Genomic DNA, 18,448 nt, shown 5'->3' with positions numbered 1-18,448 from the left:
TATGAATTATATGTCATCCAGAATACCATTTTTTTGTGGAATGTAACAACAATTATTTAAATGTATATAATTCAGATAATATTTTATAAATATATATATATTGCATATATAATAGAATGAATGTACTTAAATATGAATACTGTATATATTTGTAGCCAACATTTTATCAAATAAATATACATTCACTTCTATGTATCTTAAATATATACACACATTTTTCCATAAATAAGGTTAATTTTTATTTTTTATTGAAATACTAATTCATTTTAATTTTGTCTTTTTCTCTTAATAACTTCATAATTTGTTAAATATTCAGATTCATACCACCAATTTAAGGAAAAATACATATGTTTATATAGGTAGGGGTGTAAATATTGTATCAGGAAGCATTTATGCATTAATTATTGGTAACTGGGTAAATACACAACTCAGTGGCTGATAACAGTAAACATTTGTTTTCATGTTCATGGATGCTCATGTTCACAGTCATCTGGCTGATCAAGGAAGGACCCTGCTAGTGGTTCCTCTGCAGGGCACTGAGCTTGTATTCAGCCTGTAGATAACAATTATTTAAGGACAATGCTGAACAGCAGCGACTAAACATGACACAAGATTCTTCTGACAGGTCACAGGAGAGATCACCCTTCCAAATCAAACCGCACAGTTGAATTTAAGTCCAATAATTTCTAACACGGCTTCACGCATTTTAAATATATTCCTTTATTTCAATGAGTAGAAATTTTCAAGAAAATGTTACTCCACTTAATTATAGAGGTGTTTGATCATTCCATGGACAAATAATTATGTTTTCAAGCTTTAAAATCCTGAAAATATTTGCAAATGTAAGTTTGCATTAATAAGAAAACAAAACTGGATGTGTTGTCAACATGTGGCTTGAAATATAATGTTTTACAATGGCCTTTTTAGGGGAAAATCATTTTAACTTATGTAAATATCCCTCCTTACCTCTCATGTCCTATAGAGTTGCCCAATAAGAGGTCCCCCCGTGAGATTTGGAAGTCAGAAAAGGAAGACTCAATATTATCCATTGGTACCTAAGACAGGCCCAGAGACAAAGGTGAGGGCTGGAGAAACACCTGGAAAAATATTCTAGGAAGCTGAGAACTTCAGCAACCCCAGACTTAAGCTTCCAGACAGGCCTGAGGATCACATGGTTAAATAGCCCATACTTCAGGGGCGGATGCATTCTGTTTTCTGAGGGAGCACCAGAGAATCCTGTTTCTAATATCGACTTTCCTGAATACTATATCCTTGGCTTTGAAAGGTTGTAGTGTGAACATTAATCATAGGAATTGGGTCATTCTGTCATACCCAACAAAGACAAGAAATCAGAGGAGAAAGACACTCAAGGTGAAAAATATTGTTTCTAGAATGCAATTGAAATAGGCTCTATTATCCCACAGAACTAATGTTTATGGTTTTTTGAATAAACATAGAAACTGACTTCCCCAGTCTTAAAACTCACGATAGTTAATCTGTCTTACCTGAGTTCTTTTTTCAGGAAACCAACCATCAGCTCTCCCAGATACTATCAAGGAGCTAAAATTTACATATCACTGAATCGGGACAGTGGGACATCAGATTCTTCACCCATTATGATTGCCTAACTGACCTCTTGCTTCCTGTTGACCAAATTCTCTTTCTTACCCCTCCACAATACTTGTTTTCCCACATTTCTTCCCTGCTATGTAAACCCCTAATTTTACTTGGTCAGGGAGATACATTTGAGAATGGTATCCCATCTCCTCGACTGCAGCACCCGATTAACGCCTGTTCCTTGGCAATGCTTGTTGTCTTAGTGATTGGCTTTCTGTATGGTGAGATGCAGGATCTACACTAAATCCCTGGTATTTCAGTAACAAAATTCTCTGCAAGCTTGCTTTGGCTTCTTGTAACCTGAAATCAAATTGATCCAAAACTTCTGAGATAACTTGACATAATTCTAGGATTCCCTTTGTCCACCACTGCTTACCAGCCTGAGCTTACCAGCTCCCAACCCTTCGTAGTGCGAATGAACTTTCTCAAAGAGTCATAGGTAACATTTACCTTTCTTCGTAAAATGCTAACTTTCTCTTTGTTCTTCCAACATACTGAAGACCACTGAGATTTCCTGTATGCCCCATTTGTGAAATATTTCTAGGCAAATAAAACACTAAATTTAGAGATTCATCTCTACATTTTACTTAGACTTCAGTAGTTTACTCTAATTCTCTGTATTAAGACAATTCCTGCTTAGAATATCTATAGTGGCTTCTTCTGTGTTCTATAAAGTCCAACTGAAGCCATAAACTAGACTCCTCAGGGGTCATGATCTCTGTCTTTAGTAAATCAGGAGAGGCATTGCTATCTCTGTGTAGTTGGGGCTGAGAAAGAGAAAAGAATTAGGGCGCCGAAGTTACTTCATGTCCCCCTCTACCGACACCATCAGAGTGTGGCTGCATCTGAGGAACACTCTCAGCCCATAGAGGCATCAGGAGGAGCAGCTGGGGCAGCCCAGCCTCATACATCTGCTTCCCTGGGGGTTTATGTTCGGGTGTGTAACACTGTGGGAGGCGCACTGTTATACTGTTGACAGTAATAAGTTGCAAAATCTTCAGGCTGCAGGCTGCTGATGGTGAGAGTGAAATCTGTCCCAGATCCACTGCCACTGAACCTTGATGGGACCCCACTTTGCAAACTGGATGCATCATAGATCAGGCGCTTAGGGGCTTTCCCTGGTTTCTGCTGATACCAATTTAAATAATTGCTAATGCCCTGACTTGCCCTGCAAGTGATGGTGACTCTGTCTCCTACAGATGCAGACAGGGAAGATGGAGACTGGGTCATCTGGATGTCACATCTGGCACCTGAGATTGGAAACATAAAAACAAATGTCCACACAATTAATCATGTTGTTAGAGAATTTCCCTTAATAGTAAAGCAGTACTCAGAACCCTGGGCTGTGTAAACTGCTAGTGTTCTCCTTCCTTACCTGGGAGCCAGAGCAGAAGGAGCCCCAGGAGCTGAGCGGGGACCCTCATGTCCATGCTGTGTCCTGAGTGGTTCTGACTTCTACATGAAGTGTGACCAGCCTATTAATAAGTCTTCTGGGCAGGAGGATGTGCTCTGGGAACATGCAAATGAGCAGGGGATGGGGCAGGCTGGGCACAGCTGCAGGGTAGCTCATGTCAGTAACTCAGCACCGACTCAGTGTCCCCAGGTGTCCCAGGTAAGATCAGGGTAGCAGAAATTTGTCTGCAGAGAATATGTTTCTACTGGGGACTACTTTGTTATGAGAGACATTTTTTAGATTTTTTTTTCACAATTTGAAATATTCCTCAAGTGTCGATGGAGTAACATATTTCATTGGTGTATGGGGAGTATTTAGGAGGATATTCTTTTTTGCAGGAAATACATAGTAAAATTTTAGATGATACAATTCTAAAGTCTTTAAAGACTCTCCTATGATTCTGGTTAGGGAAGGGGGTATTTGTCATATACTTGTAACTTTTCTGTAAATTTATATTGTTCCTTTCAAAAAAAATTAAAAATAAAATGTATTGTCGTGATGCTACATATATTTGTAAGTACTAGGTAATGGTATTATTCCATTGTTCTTACCAGTATAAGTTCAAGCAATTTACCACAAATACACAAAGATGACACTGAATTTTCTCAATGCATGCAGCACTCACAGATTCACCATTATTAAGAGTGACAGTTCTCTTTAATACCCAGAGACTTAACGGGCTGCACCGTATTCTTGTTTTGGGCACCTTCATAGACTACCTTATTTTCTGCCATTGAGTATTATTTCCCAATGTTCATCTCTCTTAATATGGGTGGCCACTGTATGGAGCATGTCCCTGCCATGCACCATCAATGACACTTTCCTCTTTTACATTTTATCAGTGACTGGGGACATCATCTTGACCCAGACACCAGCCTCCCTGTTAACATCTTTAGGAAAGAGACAATCTTTTATCATGCAACTGCATGTACATGGAGAAATCAGTTGGATCCAGACGAAACTGGACAGGGATTTGTAGTCATTATATCTAATATCTCTAATGTGCCCAAAAATGTCCCAGCCTGGCTCAGTAGCAGAGGAGGTGGATCCAACAATGTCAGCATCAGTGGGCTACAGCCTAGGGCTCTACAAAATTTTACTGATGCCTGACTAGTGGAGCCAAATCACAATGCTGTAGCCTGTGCACAAACCTTCCTGCTGCTCTGTAAGCAGCCCAAATTTTAAGAGAACTTGGTTATATTGAGAGAAAGGAAGAAAGCTCCATTTGTCCTTTAAATGTTTGCTGAAAATAAACTGACAAAAGGAAGATTAATAAGAGAAAAGGCAAACAAAATTCACTTAAAGTGCAGTGGGACATCATCGCAGGGCAATGACCTGATAACTCAATGAGATCCAGGTGTTTCTATTTCTTTTCTAGGGAAGAGGGAATTGGGAAGTGTAGGCAACTGGGAGAGAATAGATGAGAATAGAAGTGCATCCTCAAGAGAACAGGTAATCACCTGCCTGGTTAAAGTATCAACTTCCAGTCTCTTCTATTTTTGATTCCTGTTTTGTGTTAATCTTCACTGATAAAAATTCTTAGGAAGAATTTTCTTGACAATTGGTTTCCTTCTGAAGAATTTGCTTTTAGGCAAATAAGGGATATGTAGGAAAAGTCTTTTTGTGCATTTGTTCCTTTCTAAATGCCTTTGGTTTTTCATAATCATCATGCAAATGCAGCATAGTTTGAGATGTTATTTTCCGGATTCCTTTACTTACAACCCACCTGCCAAGATGCTGTTCCAGAGAGATGCAGCTACAGACTGAAAGGGCAGTTGACCCCTGAACAACGTGGAGGTTGGGGCACTGAGCACTGGTGCAGATGAAAACCTATGTAAACTTTTGCATCCCTAACTTAAGTACTAATAGATTACTTTTGACTGGAAACCTTAGTGATAAAATAGTTGATTAATCACTTTTTTCGTTATACATATTGTATACTCTATTTTTCCAATAAAGTATGCTAAAGAAAAAAATGTTAAGACAACCATAAAAATCAGAATATATATTTACTACTTATAAAGTACTTGCTCACAGGTGACACACACAGAAGAAAATATACGTGAATCTGCAAATTTAAAACCCAAGTTATTCTAGGGTTAACTGTACCAGGATGAATGTAGCAGTCCCCATCTGTAATCTAGGGCTTTCCCGCTTGTTGTACCTGTGCTCACTTCCAGTGGCCGTATATATGTCTTAGGTTCTTTATGATCTTGGGCAGAGAGATCTGCCTGCATGCCTTGCTGGCCAGATGCCTCGAATGTGTATCTCTTAGAAAAGTGCTATGGTTTGACTATGTCCTCCAGTATCCGTCTGTTGTAAAGCTAAATCTCAGTGTAGTGGTATTGCCACGTGGGGTCTATTGGGATGTGTTTAGATCATGAGGGTGGAACCCTCTAGAGGAATACACTAATAACACAATAAACAGAGCTTATTGGGCTGGAATCTTTTTCTCTCTTCTGTTCGTCTGTAACGTTAAGACAAGGCCTTTCTTTCTTTGAAGGAGTCAATGCTCCAGGCATCATCTTGAAAACAGAGAAAGCAGACCTTTACCTGCCCATGCCTTGATCTTAAATTTCCCATTCCTCAGAAGTGTGAGAAAAATCATTTCTGTTCTTTATGAATTACACGGTGACAAGGAACCTGTTATAGCAGCTTGAAATGAAACAAGAGGGACAGCTCACAATCAGTGAGGACAGGATGAGGTGTATACATACCCCAGCTTCCTCATCTCTCCGGTGGAACAGCCCAGAGGAATTTAGTCCATGTTTCCACATGTGAGTGATCTTCATTTCTCCTGAATCAGGTGAGTTGTTGATTTGTCTTTTACTATTCATCTTCTATTCCCTTCCTCACTTTCCTCCTTTCCTCCCAGTGTAAATTTGCTGCCTAAATAGGAATCGTCATTGCTGGTGGACACGAACTAAGATAGTAACAAAAATTGTTTATCTTTTCTATGAGAAGTATTTCCCATCTTTATTCTTATCACTTCTCTCTCTTTGACATGTAGGAATATTCAGGAGGCATTTAATTTTTTTTAACCAATCAATTTTAGATTGAATTTATGCAGTGATTTTTTTTGTTGCTCTGTTTGTTAAAACAAAAAAATAAGTTGTAAGCCACCAACCAGCTGAACAATCTCCTCTTGTGGCAGAGATAGCTTCAAAGAAAACAGAAAAACTAGGTTAGGCCATGACTGGTAGATGGGTTTAGATGTGCCTCATTTTACTCTCTTCCGTTTGGAGTTCAGACACAACTGACCAGCATTATCATTACAACAGATCTTTAGACTGACAAAACAGATGCTTTGTAGCAATAAGGTAGCATACTCCAACATTACAGAGAATAGGCCCTGAAGAAAATCTAAATATTTTACCCCAAAAATATTTCTTCATCATAGTCTGAAGTGGCCCTGCAAAGTTGCCTGTAGTGAGGGAAATTTTCATTCTTGAGAGAATCTCCTCCCCTTACTAAGTCTTTTCCAGAGAGTCTAACATTTTTTTTTTTTTTTTAAACGTCGGATAGGCACCATTCACCATCTACTTTGTCTGTTACCCACAGGATTCTTCCACATAACAAGAAACATGGCTTCCACGCTCCCTTATCTAAACTCAAGTATTTCTTTATGATAAATTCAGGTCTTTAGGCACAGCTTAACTCTTTCAACCAATGGCCAGTCAGGAAACCTTTGAATCCACATATGACCTGGAAGCCCCTTCTTCAAGACATCCCACCTTTCCAGGACAAACTAATACATATCTTATATGTACTAAGTTATGTCTTTCTTCTTAATCTCTGTCTCTCCAAAGTGTTTAAACCCAACGTGTAATCCTATCACCTTGGGCACATATTTGCAGGACATCCTAAGGCTGTGTCACAGGCCATAAGCTTTATCTTTGGCAAAATAAACCTGTAAATTGATTGAGACCTGTCTCTGATACTGTTTTGCTTACACTGGGTCACAAACTTAAAAATCCTCTAAAACTGTCTACACATCAATAAACCTACATTAGAGACAGTGGAGTGATCATACTTTAACAGTTAAAGCTCACAATTTAAAGGAATCTGAGTCTCAGATTTGGTCCAGCTCTCTTGTTTCATAAAAATACTTTGCGATTTTTTAAAATTTTACTTTCCAGAAGGACAATTTTGGGGAATACGTTATACTTCTGTATTTCTTTATACTATGTATCTGTTTATGAAAAAATATGTGATATATGTTTATATATAAAGAGAACTCTGATTGCTAGTATAAGGTATAGTTTTAAACATTAATAAATTGAACGTGAACATTGAAAATGAACACCAGGTGCAACACCTGAAGGCTCCTTTCTTACCACAGTCCCTGAGAGTGATAAAGCTCAGGACCCTCTTCCATGTTCCCCTGGGCTGAGAGCAGAGAGCTGCCCATTGCTGAGGACGATGAGTGACCTGATGTAGGGTGTGTGGAATCACAGAGCAGCAGATGCCCAGGAGATGGATAGTGAGTCTGGGCTCTGAATGGAGGGAAGTTTTTTCACCAGAGCTCAGCATAGACAACTCTTCTTCCGGTCATTTCCATGAAAGAAAGCAGCACATATGGTTCAGAGGCTGCATGGTCATGGATGAAGACCCTCCAAGGCTCATTTCCAACTTCCCCTCTGGCAGGGGTGATGTGGGATCTCTCTGCCCAGCTTTCATGGCTCACCAGCTGCTGGGACTCTGTTCACAATGGTCTATGTCTACTCCATGCACAAGCTTCTCAATATTTGACATTTTACTTTCTGGTCTCCAGTAACCATGACCTGCCAACCATGATCCTTCCACAGAGATTCATGGAGTAGGGCCAGAACCATGAGTTCAGCAATGTGCTGGGCCAGGTACACAAGAGAAACAAGACGTGGCCAGCCGAGGTATGAAGTGAGGATGAATTTGCACCATGAATTCAGAGTAGGAGGTGGGAGAAAACATCCTGACATGCTCCAGGCAGTGAGGCCCACAAGATATACTAGAGGTGTCCATAAAGGAGGTGGGAAGAGGATGTGAGGCAAAGAAGGGATGTGAATTCAGAGGTGTCCCCCAGCCTGTTTCCCTCAGAAGATTTCAGACCCTTAGCAGCTCCTGTGCAGAGCCATTGCTAGGGAAGATTTGTGCATGACAGGGGACAGGAGGAGGGAGCACCTACCTCTGAAGGCATCTTGGTTGCTGATGGCCACAGTGACATCTGTTCAAGCCCACTGCCCCTGACCCAGACAGGGATCATGTCCAGCGGGGCAGCAGAAGCCTGCAGGAGCTCAGAGCCAGGCCTGATTTTTGCTGGTGCCAGACTAGGATGCTGTTAATACTCCAGCCAGCCCTGCAGGTGACAGTGACCCTCTCACTTGGGACACAGGGTGGGGGATGGAGATGGCATCCACACAATGTGCTGACTATTATCCAAGTGGGGAACAAAGACGCAGATCCCCAGATGTTAACACGAAGCAAGCAGTTCATTCAATTTGATGCAATTCTGATCAGAAAACGAAAGAGCAGGCTAACTACTTCATCATCAAAGAAATGTTCATGTTTAACACAAACTGTCTGAGGATGAAGCCTCAGTTCCCCTTCCTCACCAGGCACTCAGAACAGAAGGCAGAAGAGAAGAAAAGATGGGTCCCAGAGTCCACAAGGTGCCTCCTGAGGCTGATCCTGCTCAGAGAAGGTGGGGGCAGTAGATCGTCTGCTGGGACTGCCACACCAATATTCCCTGGGCTGCATGGCTTAAAGGAAGGACATTTACTTCTAACAGTTTGGAAGGCTGGGAAGTCCAAGATAAAGATCCAGAAAGATCTGCTTTCTGCTAAGGACCCTCCCTCTGATTTTCAGATGCCACCTTCGGTCCATGTCCTCACATGGCCTTTCCTCACTGCATGCATGGAGGTTGGGGGTGGAGGAGAGCTCAATGGGGTCTCCTTTTTATAAAGATACTAATCTTATTGAATCAGGGCCCTACCCTTATCATCTCCTTTAACCCTAATTACCGCCTTATATGCTTTATCTTCAAATGCAGCTATACTGGAGGTTAGAGATTCAAGACAAGAATTTCCGAAGCACAATTCGGTCCATAGCAGGTGGGCTTTGGGGACACAGCCAAGGCAGGCATGAAGGCAAGGCTGGGCTTCTAGTCTCAGAGCACAGAGCACAGAGGTGGTTCCCATAACTCAGGACACTGGCAACTCCTCCCAGGTACTCTAGGTAACACAGAGACCACATTCCAGCCTTAGGGGCTATTGATAATGAAACATTATCACTCCTAAGCTCTCCCAGTATTTCTATGATCAGGCTTAGATCTTAAGGTTATTATGGGGTTTGTCTACCATCTAGTGTCAGGATTGTGGCTTAGCATCTTATATAGGATTACAGATGCTGAGTCCCAATGAGTCTTGACTGTGAGTCTTTTCATGGATATTAATGAAGGGGATCCTAGGCCAGATTCATCCATCACTAGGCCACATTCATAAAATAATTTCTCTTGTCAGTAAACTAGTTACATAGTTGAGGACAAAAGATATTCAGAAAAGTTATTTGTCAGAAAAATATTATGAGCTAGATTCTATGACTCATGTGAGATGCCAAAGGTTTTGGAAAAGAGATGACAGGTCACGAGGAATCCTGCAGGACATAATGGCAGGGGTGGGAATGGGAAGCACAGGGTGCTGTTCTGGAACTGTCATCCCAGTCTCCTTCTTCCCATCCAAGAAACCCTTTCAGAGCATCTCTGAGGACCACTGCAGCTAAAGAGGTGAAAGGGGGATCTTTCAGACGCCCCATTGTCCACAGCCATTGAGCCTGCATCAGGATCACCTCTACTTGTATTTCTAGGATACCTGAGGTGTTTATCCAGGTACAGCAGGCAGTGTTGGCTGTTGGTAATTACATGGAATATCCAATGTTTCATGAGAACGTGCCCATTGTCATGTTGATTGGGCAGTGAGGTTGTTTCTTGGTCAAAGTGAAGTCCCATGGAATATCCAAAAACGTGACATGAATTCCTCTTGAAAGTGGCCATGATAGCCCCAGCATCTAATTGTGTGACATATATTTAAGTGTCCAAGAAGCAAGCTATTGCCATAGTCCTTTTCCCTGCACAGGGGATCCTTTAATAGTTCAGTCACTCGGTTGCTATTTTCCTGACCAGGTGACTGGGTTGTTGACAATGGCCCATGATTTAGTGGAAATGAGTAAAATATAGTGTAGGGGCAGCCTGCGTGGCTACTGTCATTGCATGTAGTGTGGCCCATTGGGTAGAATGTCCATGTTCAGTGTCAGTGAAAAGACGCCATCCCCTGGCTGGATGGTGGCCACACCCAGGGGACCCACTGGTGTCTGTTTCGTACAACCATCAGGGCTCCATGCCATACCGACACAGGCATGTCTCTGAATCTTTGGCTCATTGTGGCCAAAGGAGAAGCTAAATTGTCCCCTATGGGTCATTTGTTTCCTTCTAGGAAGCTTGTCATTTGTTTACAGCATTCATTCATTTGCACATGGATCCTGTGGGAACTGGGTTAGGTCAAATTCTGACGGCATCATTTCCACTTAATAATTTGGATCTGTTGGGCCTGTCCAACTTTATTGATTGTGTTTGTAGGCAACAAAGTGAGAATGGGTAGTTAAGTTAGCAGCGTCATGCCTGAATCTCTAGCTCTTAGACACTCAGACCCTATCAGTTTCCTACAGCAAGCAAGGAGTGGCCTTTCAAAAGAGGCACAACTGGTGTCTGCTGTTGACACAGGCTTCAGTCAGCATGCATAGTAATAGTGAACACCTGGATTTCCATCAAGGAAGCAGGCTCTAAAGGTTTTAAAGAAGTGCCTCAGTCATGCCTTGTTGAACAGATTCCAAGGGTACCGTTGCAAAAGGCCTCGTTCAAGGATGGCAATTTTCTTCGTGATTTTGACTAACGTGACCAAAAGAACACACAGGTAAGTTTTCTACCATCCCCAGTACCCAAAAATACCTACTAGCTTGTGGGTCTCCTTCTTATTAGTGGATGCCACCAGGACCAACAACAATTAATTATACCTGGAATATCTCCTCATAACTATACCTTGGATACCTCCCCGGTTTCCTGTTCAGGTGGCCTTGACATTCATCCTTCAACAGTCCATCATTGGTCTGCCAAAGTGGGTCGTTCCATTGTGATACCAGGCTTTGTGACATTTCCATCTTATTGTACCAACTATTAAATTAACTAGGTAGTGTTCCAATCTCTGTTGAATATGCAGTCTTGCTTTTGCTGAATAAGGTTTTGGGGCTTGGGAAGCTTAGGAGGCAGGCAGCAGTGGATATGCCCCACTGTCATGCCTTGAATACTTAGCTAAGAGTGGGGATAGCCCCTCAGGCAGCAGTGATGTTCTGTGGCACAGCAGCAAAATGTCAGTACCTCTGTTGCACTCTGCAGTGAGAACCATGGTCACCAGCATCCAACACGGCCCAAAGGGAATGGTCCACATGCAGATCAGTACATGAGCACATACTCATCACGGGGTCCTCATTTGTCTGGACACCTTCTGATGTCATCAGTTTAATTTTTTCTGACGGGACCTGGAAATATTTTCAGGTGGATTACAGCATATAAAAATCCCAGAGAAGTCTGAATTCCTTTATTTCACCTTTCACTTTGAGAGGAAAATAGGGCCAGTAGCCTCTGGTGGAGACCTTGGCCCTATTCCTAACTGTGACGTTCAGACAAAGACATTTGGTCTGTAATGCGGCTTAACCAAACAATTACACCAACTGGGATGCACAAAACTTCCTTGGCCTTTTTCCATGTCTCTTTTATAGAGAGTGAGCCTCCTTTTCTGTGAAGGCCCTTTTTGTTGATTTTGGTTCCTTCCTAGGTGCTTCAGGGACCACTGAGAGTATCTTTCTTGTTTCATTTTGAGTGACTCAGGGTCCATTTGATTACTCATATCCTGTGCTCTCTGGCCCTAGGAATGAGCAGTCATACAACTGTCTAACAACTAGGGAACTGTGTACCCCATTCCTATTTCCACATTCTTTTCTCTCTGTCTCAATTCATAAGCCAGCTGATCCTTGTTAATGGGAGGAGGACAAATGTCCCATTTATCCTCTCTCTTCATTAAACATTCATCTGCATGTCCAGCCCTTGCATCCCCAGGCTGATGTCTCTGTCCTGGGCCAGATACAGGAGAGTATTTTTCCTCCAACTTTACCAATAAGCCACAGTTCTCTCAGATCAAACCTACTCACTGCACCAATTTTGCCAAGAAAGTTTGCTGTGCACAGGTCACCAACTTACCCAAATCTAGTGAGACAGAACACTGATGCACAACCAGTTACATAAAATGAATTATTACTTACAGAGAGTCAGCATGAGAGAGCACAAAGCTTCCTGGGCCTGATTGACTCTAGGCCATGCATACCCACAAGGACTGCAGCTGAGGGGCCCTGGAATGCAGCCCACCCTGGGTTTTATGTCTTGGAATCACATGACACACTGAGCTAGTGTTGAAGGAATTACTGTTTCCTGTAGGGACAGAAACAGAGCCCAGGCTATATTGGCCAATCTTGCCCTATCTCAGAATATTACATTTCCAGAACATTCTACAGTTATTCCCGAAAATTACAAACAAGAAAGGGAAAGAGACTGGGTTGATTCGTGACTAAATGGAAACTGTTCTGCAAATACCAAAGTGAAATCATAACTCAGTATTTTTGTGACTGAGTTATTTCACTTAGCGTAATGTCCTCTAGTTTCATGCATGTTGTAGCATGTGTCAGAATTTCCCTCAATAATATTCTATTGTATGTATATACCACATGTGGATTACCAGTTCTCTCCTTTGTGAAGATGTGAGTTGCTTCTACCTTTTGGCTATTATGGATAATTCGGTTCTGAATAAGGGCAGACTAATATCTTCTCAAGTTAATGTCTTCAATTAATTGGGTATATGTCCAAAAGTGTAATGGCTGAGTTATATAGTAGTTCTATTTTTAATTCTTTGAGGAATCACCACATGGTTTCCCATAGAAGGTGGGCCATTTACATCACCATGACAGTGTCCACAGCAGTTCCAAATACCTATATTCTTATCAAGGCTGGTCAGTCTCTGTTGGGAAAAAAAAAATCTCCTAATAAGTGTCAAGTGGGGTTTCTTTTTATTTTTCTATGGATTAATAATATTGAGCATCTTTTTCTATGCTAGTTATCTAATTTTCTCTAAATAGTCTTCTTTAGGGAAATATCTATTCATGTACTTTTCTCATTTTTAATCACGTATTTTATTTTTATTGTTGACATGTAGGACCTATGTTTGTACAGTAGATATTATTAACCCCCATCGGATATATGATTTACAAATATTTTCTTCTATTCCACATGTTGCAGTTTCACTGGGTTGATTATGTATTTTGATGCACATTTTAAATTTTTATGTAGTCCAATTTATTTTTTTTCTTTTGCCTGTATATTGGTGTTAAAAGTGTCAGTGTTTAAATGTCTATAAATACTGACTTACTACACTGAGGAGGTCACACTAGGCCATCTCTCTGATGGTGGAGCTAAGAATTTTACACTCTCCCATTTTGTACCAGGGGACAGTGCATATACGTGAGAACCCAGTGGTTTTGCCGAGCTTATTTGTCTTGCATTTGTGGTGACATGGATTGTTGTTCACGTTGGCTTCCTCTGGCAGGTCCACCTGGAAAGCATTATATTTAGCAAGAAAAAAGGAGGGAGTGAATGATGGCCCTATGGACTGTGTATATTCCCTGTTGGAAATGTCAAATCCATGACGCATAAAGGGATTTACTAGAGATATTAAATTCCCTACAAATTGTTGAAAGGCCGTAAGGAACAGGCTCCAGGCAAAGACACTAGAACAATTCCAAGAACGGCACTTGGAGCGCAGGCTGGGGAGGAGCTCCTGCTGCCTGAAACTCCACATTCAAGCTGTCTCCTGCAGAAAAGAGAGTAGCTCTTCTCACCACTGTCCCCAGAAGGACAGCAGCTCTACTATCAACTGCTGGAGACCTGACCCCTTTCTCTGCAGCCCTGCCTGTATTGATTACATCTTCATTTCAGTCTCATGCAGATTCATCTGTTTTCATGCGTACAGGGGTTATTTCTGCCCAAGTGCATCCTGTGGCTTTCTATCATAAATACACATCTTTCTACACTTCAGTGTCCAGGTATTACTAGCACCAACTGCAGCATGCTACAATCTAACATAAAGATTTTCTTTACAAAGAACATCATGGTACCCACATAACATTGTCCTCCCCAAAATGTGGGGAAACTCCAATCTGTTCAGCCTAATGCCATCTAGGAAAAATGTTCTTGTCTTATGAGCCATTAATTTGTTTACTTATTATTTAATTTGTGGTCTAAATTGTAAAGGTGGCTGAAAATAGCACTTTGATTTTTTTTTTTAAAGAAAGGGTGTATAGAAAAGATTAAATTATTTAACACACATATATGAATGACTCATTTCGTTATTGTCAACAGCTTCTTTCATATTTATTTTATTCTCTAGTTTCTGGCAATACTTTTTCTATGGTAGCATCTGGAAAGGCTACTCCTCATGTCCTTGGCTTTCTAAGACCCAGATGTGGTGAAGAATGCCCATTAGCTGTGTTACTACACAGTGGTTTATGATTGAAATGAGGGAGAGAAAGTGCCTGATCTCACTCAAATGTGCTCATTTTCCTGAATTGGGTCACAGCCAGGCAGCACAGTCCTGTGGGCACTTGCCACATTTCTATCACAATATCTTCACTTGCCACATTTCTATCAACATGAGTGTGTCTTCCTTCACTGTGGAAAACACAGGGTGGGCAGGGTCAAGGAATAGCAAAAGGAGTACTTGGAGTTGCCTGAGCTTCCACACTGGTTTCTCCAAATGTTTTCAATCCATTTAATTTATGATAATAAACACCTTTCTGCCTAACCAGACATAACTGCTTTTCTCAGATCCAACTGATTCAGTGATAAAGCTATAGAGAAAAATAAATACATTTTTCGACATTTAAGCTGACCAGGAGGCTATCCCTGGTGTTTACCCCTCCATATTCCACTATGCGTTTCATCTTCCCTTTGCCTCACTGGGGATCCAAGTGCAGATAATGCTTCATATGCCTGTGATCCCTAGAACTTCATCCTGATGACTGTTGAAATCATCTCTGAGTTTTACCAGTGGAAATTACTATAAATACAAATATTCCAGAAGGTCCCCTAGGGTCCATATTTTCTGTACTTCCTCTCTAAAATATGTAAAATCAATTATGTTTGCTCTTGCTTTATATGGACTCGATCTATGGCCCAAGCACACAGTCTAAAACCCTTTGTTGACAATTTGTCCAGTATTGTATTAAGTCTAAATGGTCACATGTTTATTATCTCATTTCTTCCAATTTAATGGAATAATTGTTATGTCAACTCTTTGGATTAAGAACCATTAACCAGGCCAGCGCTGTGGCTCACATGTGTAATCTCAGCTCTTTGGGAGGCAGAGGTGGGCGGATCATGAGGTCAAGAGATCGAGACCATCCTGGTCCATATGGAAAACCATGTCTCTACTAAAAATACAAAAATTAGCTGGGTGTGATGGCGTACACCTGTAGTGACAGCTACTTGGTAGGCTAAGGCAGGAGAAAAGCTTGAACCCGGGAGGCAAAGATTGAAATGAGCCGAGATGGTGCTAATGCTCTCCAGGCTGGCAGCAGAGCAAGACTCCATCTAAAAAAAAAAAAAGAACCGTCAACCAGAAAACCACAGCCCTGAGAAAATAGAAATCGAGTGTTTCAAGGTGTTCAGTTGGCATAACAATGATGAGTCTACAGCTCATTTTCAAGATAAAAATATTCAGTTTATGGGAGTAAAAGCACCAATCCCCGTGAGTGTTTCAGAGCCTCCACCACTTCTGAAAGCATAGCAATTCAACAGTACAAGGGTTTGTGTGCCAGCTTTGCTTGACTAATAAAGAGTTTTTCCCTGTCTATAGGGAAAGCTGCACCTGTGCACATGACAAGAGCATGAGCTACACTTCGCTTCACTTATTTTTTGAGGTAAACAGCTTGCTTGATCCAAATCCATATTATAGATGAATTTCCTAACACTGATAAAAGCACTTGGAAAATCCTCAAGTAATATTTTATACAGAAACATAACCGAAAAGAAAGGCAAATTCATATGTAGGAAAATAACCACTGCCCTCCTCATGTTACATGAGGTCCACTAGAATCACCTGATACCAGCTATTAGTCTGAGCCCTAATGTGTCAAACAATGTTAAGGGTTCTTCTTGGCAAATTAGGTATTTCTAAGAGCCAGTAGCCCTGTAAGTCTCAGTTAGTTGCAACTCATATTATTGAGTCCCCACTGGGACCTCCACAACATTGGTTCATGATACTCCCTGAGAAAGCTGGGAGAGGTGACTGACTGAAGTCCAAGTGTTGAATCATCCTCATTATTAAAAGTCCCTGCTCACTAATGGCATTTCAATTAATATTCAGTTGGAAAGCATTTTCTTTGATTATGCCTCATTTTTGAAACATCTAGTCATAGCTCATCCAGAATGGCTTTGTCTGCAATCATCGTGTTGCATTTGTTTTGAGACCTGATGATCTGTGAAAACCAACAGCCAATATGATTAAGTTGCTGTTCTCTTGGCAATGTGATCATCAGATGTAATCCTTGCAGTTTACCCGCTGTTATGGTTTTTACATTTCCAGGGCTTCCCTGACAATGGCACTGATGTGACTCCATCTAGCATCCATTGTTGTGAGAACTCTATTTGGCATATCATCGTTGTGGGCATGAACATAATGGAGACTTTCATAGGATGCCATGGTTAATATTCAATATTAGTCAAAATTTTTTCTAGTCCTAACCTGAGAACTCTACTTAGTTGGAAAAATACTATAGGTAAGGACAAGCATTTGGTAGAGTTTTAAAATAAAGAATACAAAGAAATTTTCTTAGCAAGAGCATCAACTATATGTGGTGCACAATGCCATTTTTGTATGGAATGTAACAAAGATTATTTAAATATATATGAATACTATATATACTTGTAGCCAATATTTTATCAAATAAATATATTTTCACTTCTATGTATATTATATACATATATGCACATTTTTCCATAAAGTAAATTTTAATTTTTTATACTGAAATACGAATTAGTTTTAATTTTGACTTTTATTTTCCCTTAATAACTTCATAATTTCATTACTAAATGTTCACATTTATACCACCAATTTAAGAAAAATATATTTGTGTATATCTAGGTAAAGGTGTAAATACTGTATTAAGAAGCTTTCATGCATTAGTGATTGGTAACTGGTTAAATATACAGCTCAGTGGGTGATAACAGGAAACATTTGTTTTCATGTTCATGGGTGCTCATGTTCACAATCATCTGGCTGATCAAGGAAGGGCTCAGCTGAGTGGTTTCTCTGAAGGGCACTGAGCTTGCCTTCAGTCTATAGATATCAATTTTCTGAGGACAAGGCTAAACAGCAGTGAGTACACATGACACAAGATTCTTGTGGCAGGTCTCAGGAGTCAACAACATCCCAAACCAAACTGCACAGTTGAATTTAAGCCCAATAATTTCTAACATAGTTTCACACATTTTAAATATATTCCTTTACTTCGGTGAGTACAAATTTTCAAGAAAATGTTAACTCCATTTAATTAAAAAGGTGTTTGATCATTCCATGGACAAATAATTGTGCTTTCAACCTTTACAACCTTGAAAATATTTGAAAACGTAAATTTGCATGAAGAGGAAAATAAAGCTGGATGTGTTTTCAACATGTGGCTTTAAATATATTTTTTTAATGGCCTCATTGGAGAAGAAATCATTTTAACTTATGTAAATGTTCCTTTTTGTCTCTCTTTTGTCCTGTAGAGTTGCCCAATAAGAGGTCCTCCCATGAGATGTGGAAGTCAGAAAAGAATGACTCAATATTCTCCATTGGTACTTAAGACAGACACAGGGACAGAGGTGAGGACTGGAGAAACATCTGGAAAGACGCTGTAGGAAGCTGTCAGCATCATAACACCCACCCTTACACTTCCACACAGGATTGAGGACCACATGGTTAGAAAGCCCATAATTAGGGGCAGGTGCATTCTCTTTTCTGAGGGAGCACCAGAGAATCCTGCTTCTAATATCTTCTTCATGACTACTATATCCTTGGCTTTGAAAGGTCGTAGTGGGAAAGTTAATCATAGGAATTGGATAATTCTTGTCATAGCCAACAGAGCCAAGAAACCAGGAGGAAAGGCACTCAGGGTGCAAAATATTGTTTCTAGAATGCAATTGAAATAGGCCCTATTATCCCATGGAACCAATTTTATGGATTTTTGAATAAACATAGATATTGA

At 40.6% G+C, this 18,448-nt stretch overlaps 1 protein-coding gene across 12 annotated transcripts in view; it reads right to left on the bottom strand.

The window, feature by feature from the left end:
- Positions 1 to 18,448, bottom strand: part of LOC102116898 (immunoglobulin kappa variable 2-30) — a 970,872-nt gene that overhangs the window by 492,014 nt on the left and 460,410 nt on the right. For 3 of the 12 annotated variants that reach the window (XM_065527518.1, XM_065527521.1, XM_045368509.2), the window contains exons 1-2: positions 2,993 to 3,070; positions 2,573 to 2,867 (exon numbers count right to left, since the gene is read on the bottom strand). The exons of 8 other annotated variants lie outside the window; for them this stretch is intronic. In XM_065527518.1, coding sequence (XP_065383590.1) covers positions 2,573 to 2,867; positions 2,993 to 3,047 — 350 coding nt within the window. In that variant the 5' untranslated portion in view covers positions 3,048 to 3,070. Of the gene's footprint in view, positions 1 to 2,572; positions 2,868 to 2,992; positions 3,071 to 18,448 lie in introns of those variants that run through there. One more of the 12 variants, XM_065527520.1, reaches the window with a different exon arrangement.

The sequence above is a fragment of the Macaca fascicularis genome, chromosome 13 (assembly GCF_037993035.2).
Source record: "Macaca fascicularis isolate 582-1 chromosome 13, T2T-MFA8v1.1".
NCBI lineage: Eukaryota > Metazoa > Chordata > Mammalia > Primates > Cercopithecidae > Macaca > Macaca fascicularis.
This window is presented reverse-complemented; position numbering and strand designations above follow the sequence as displayed.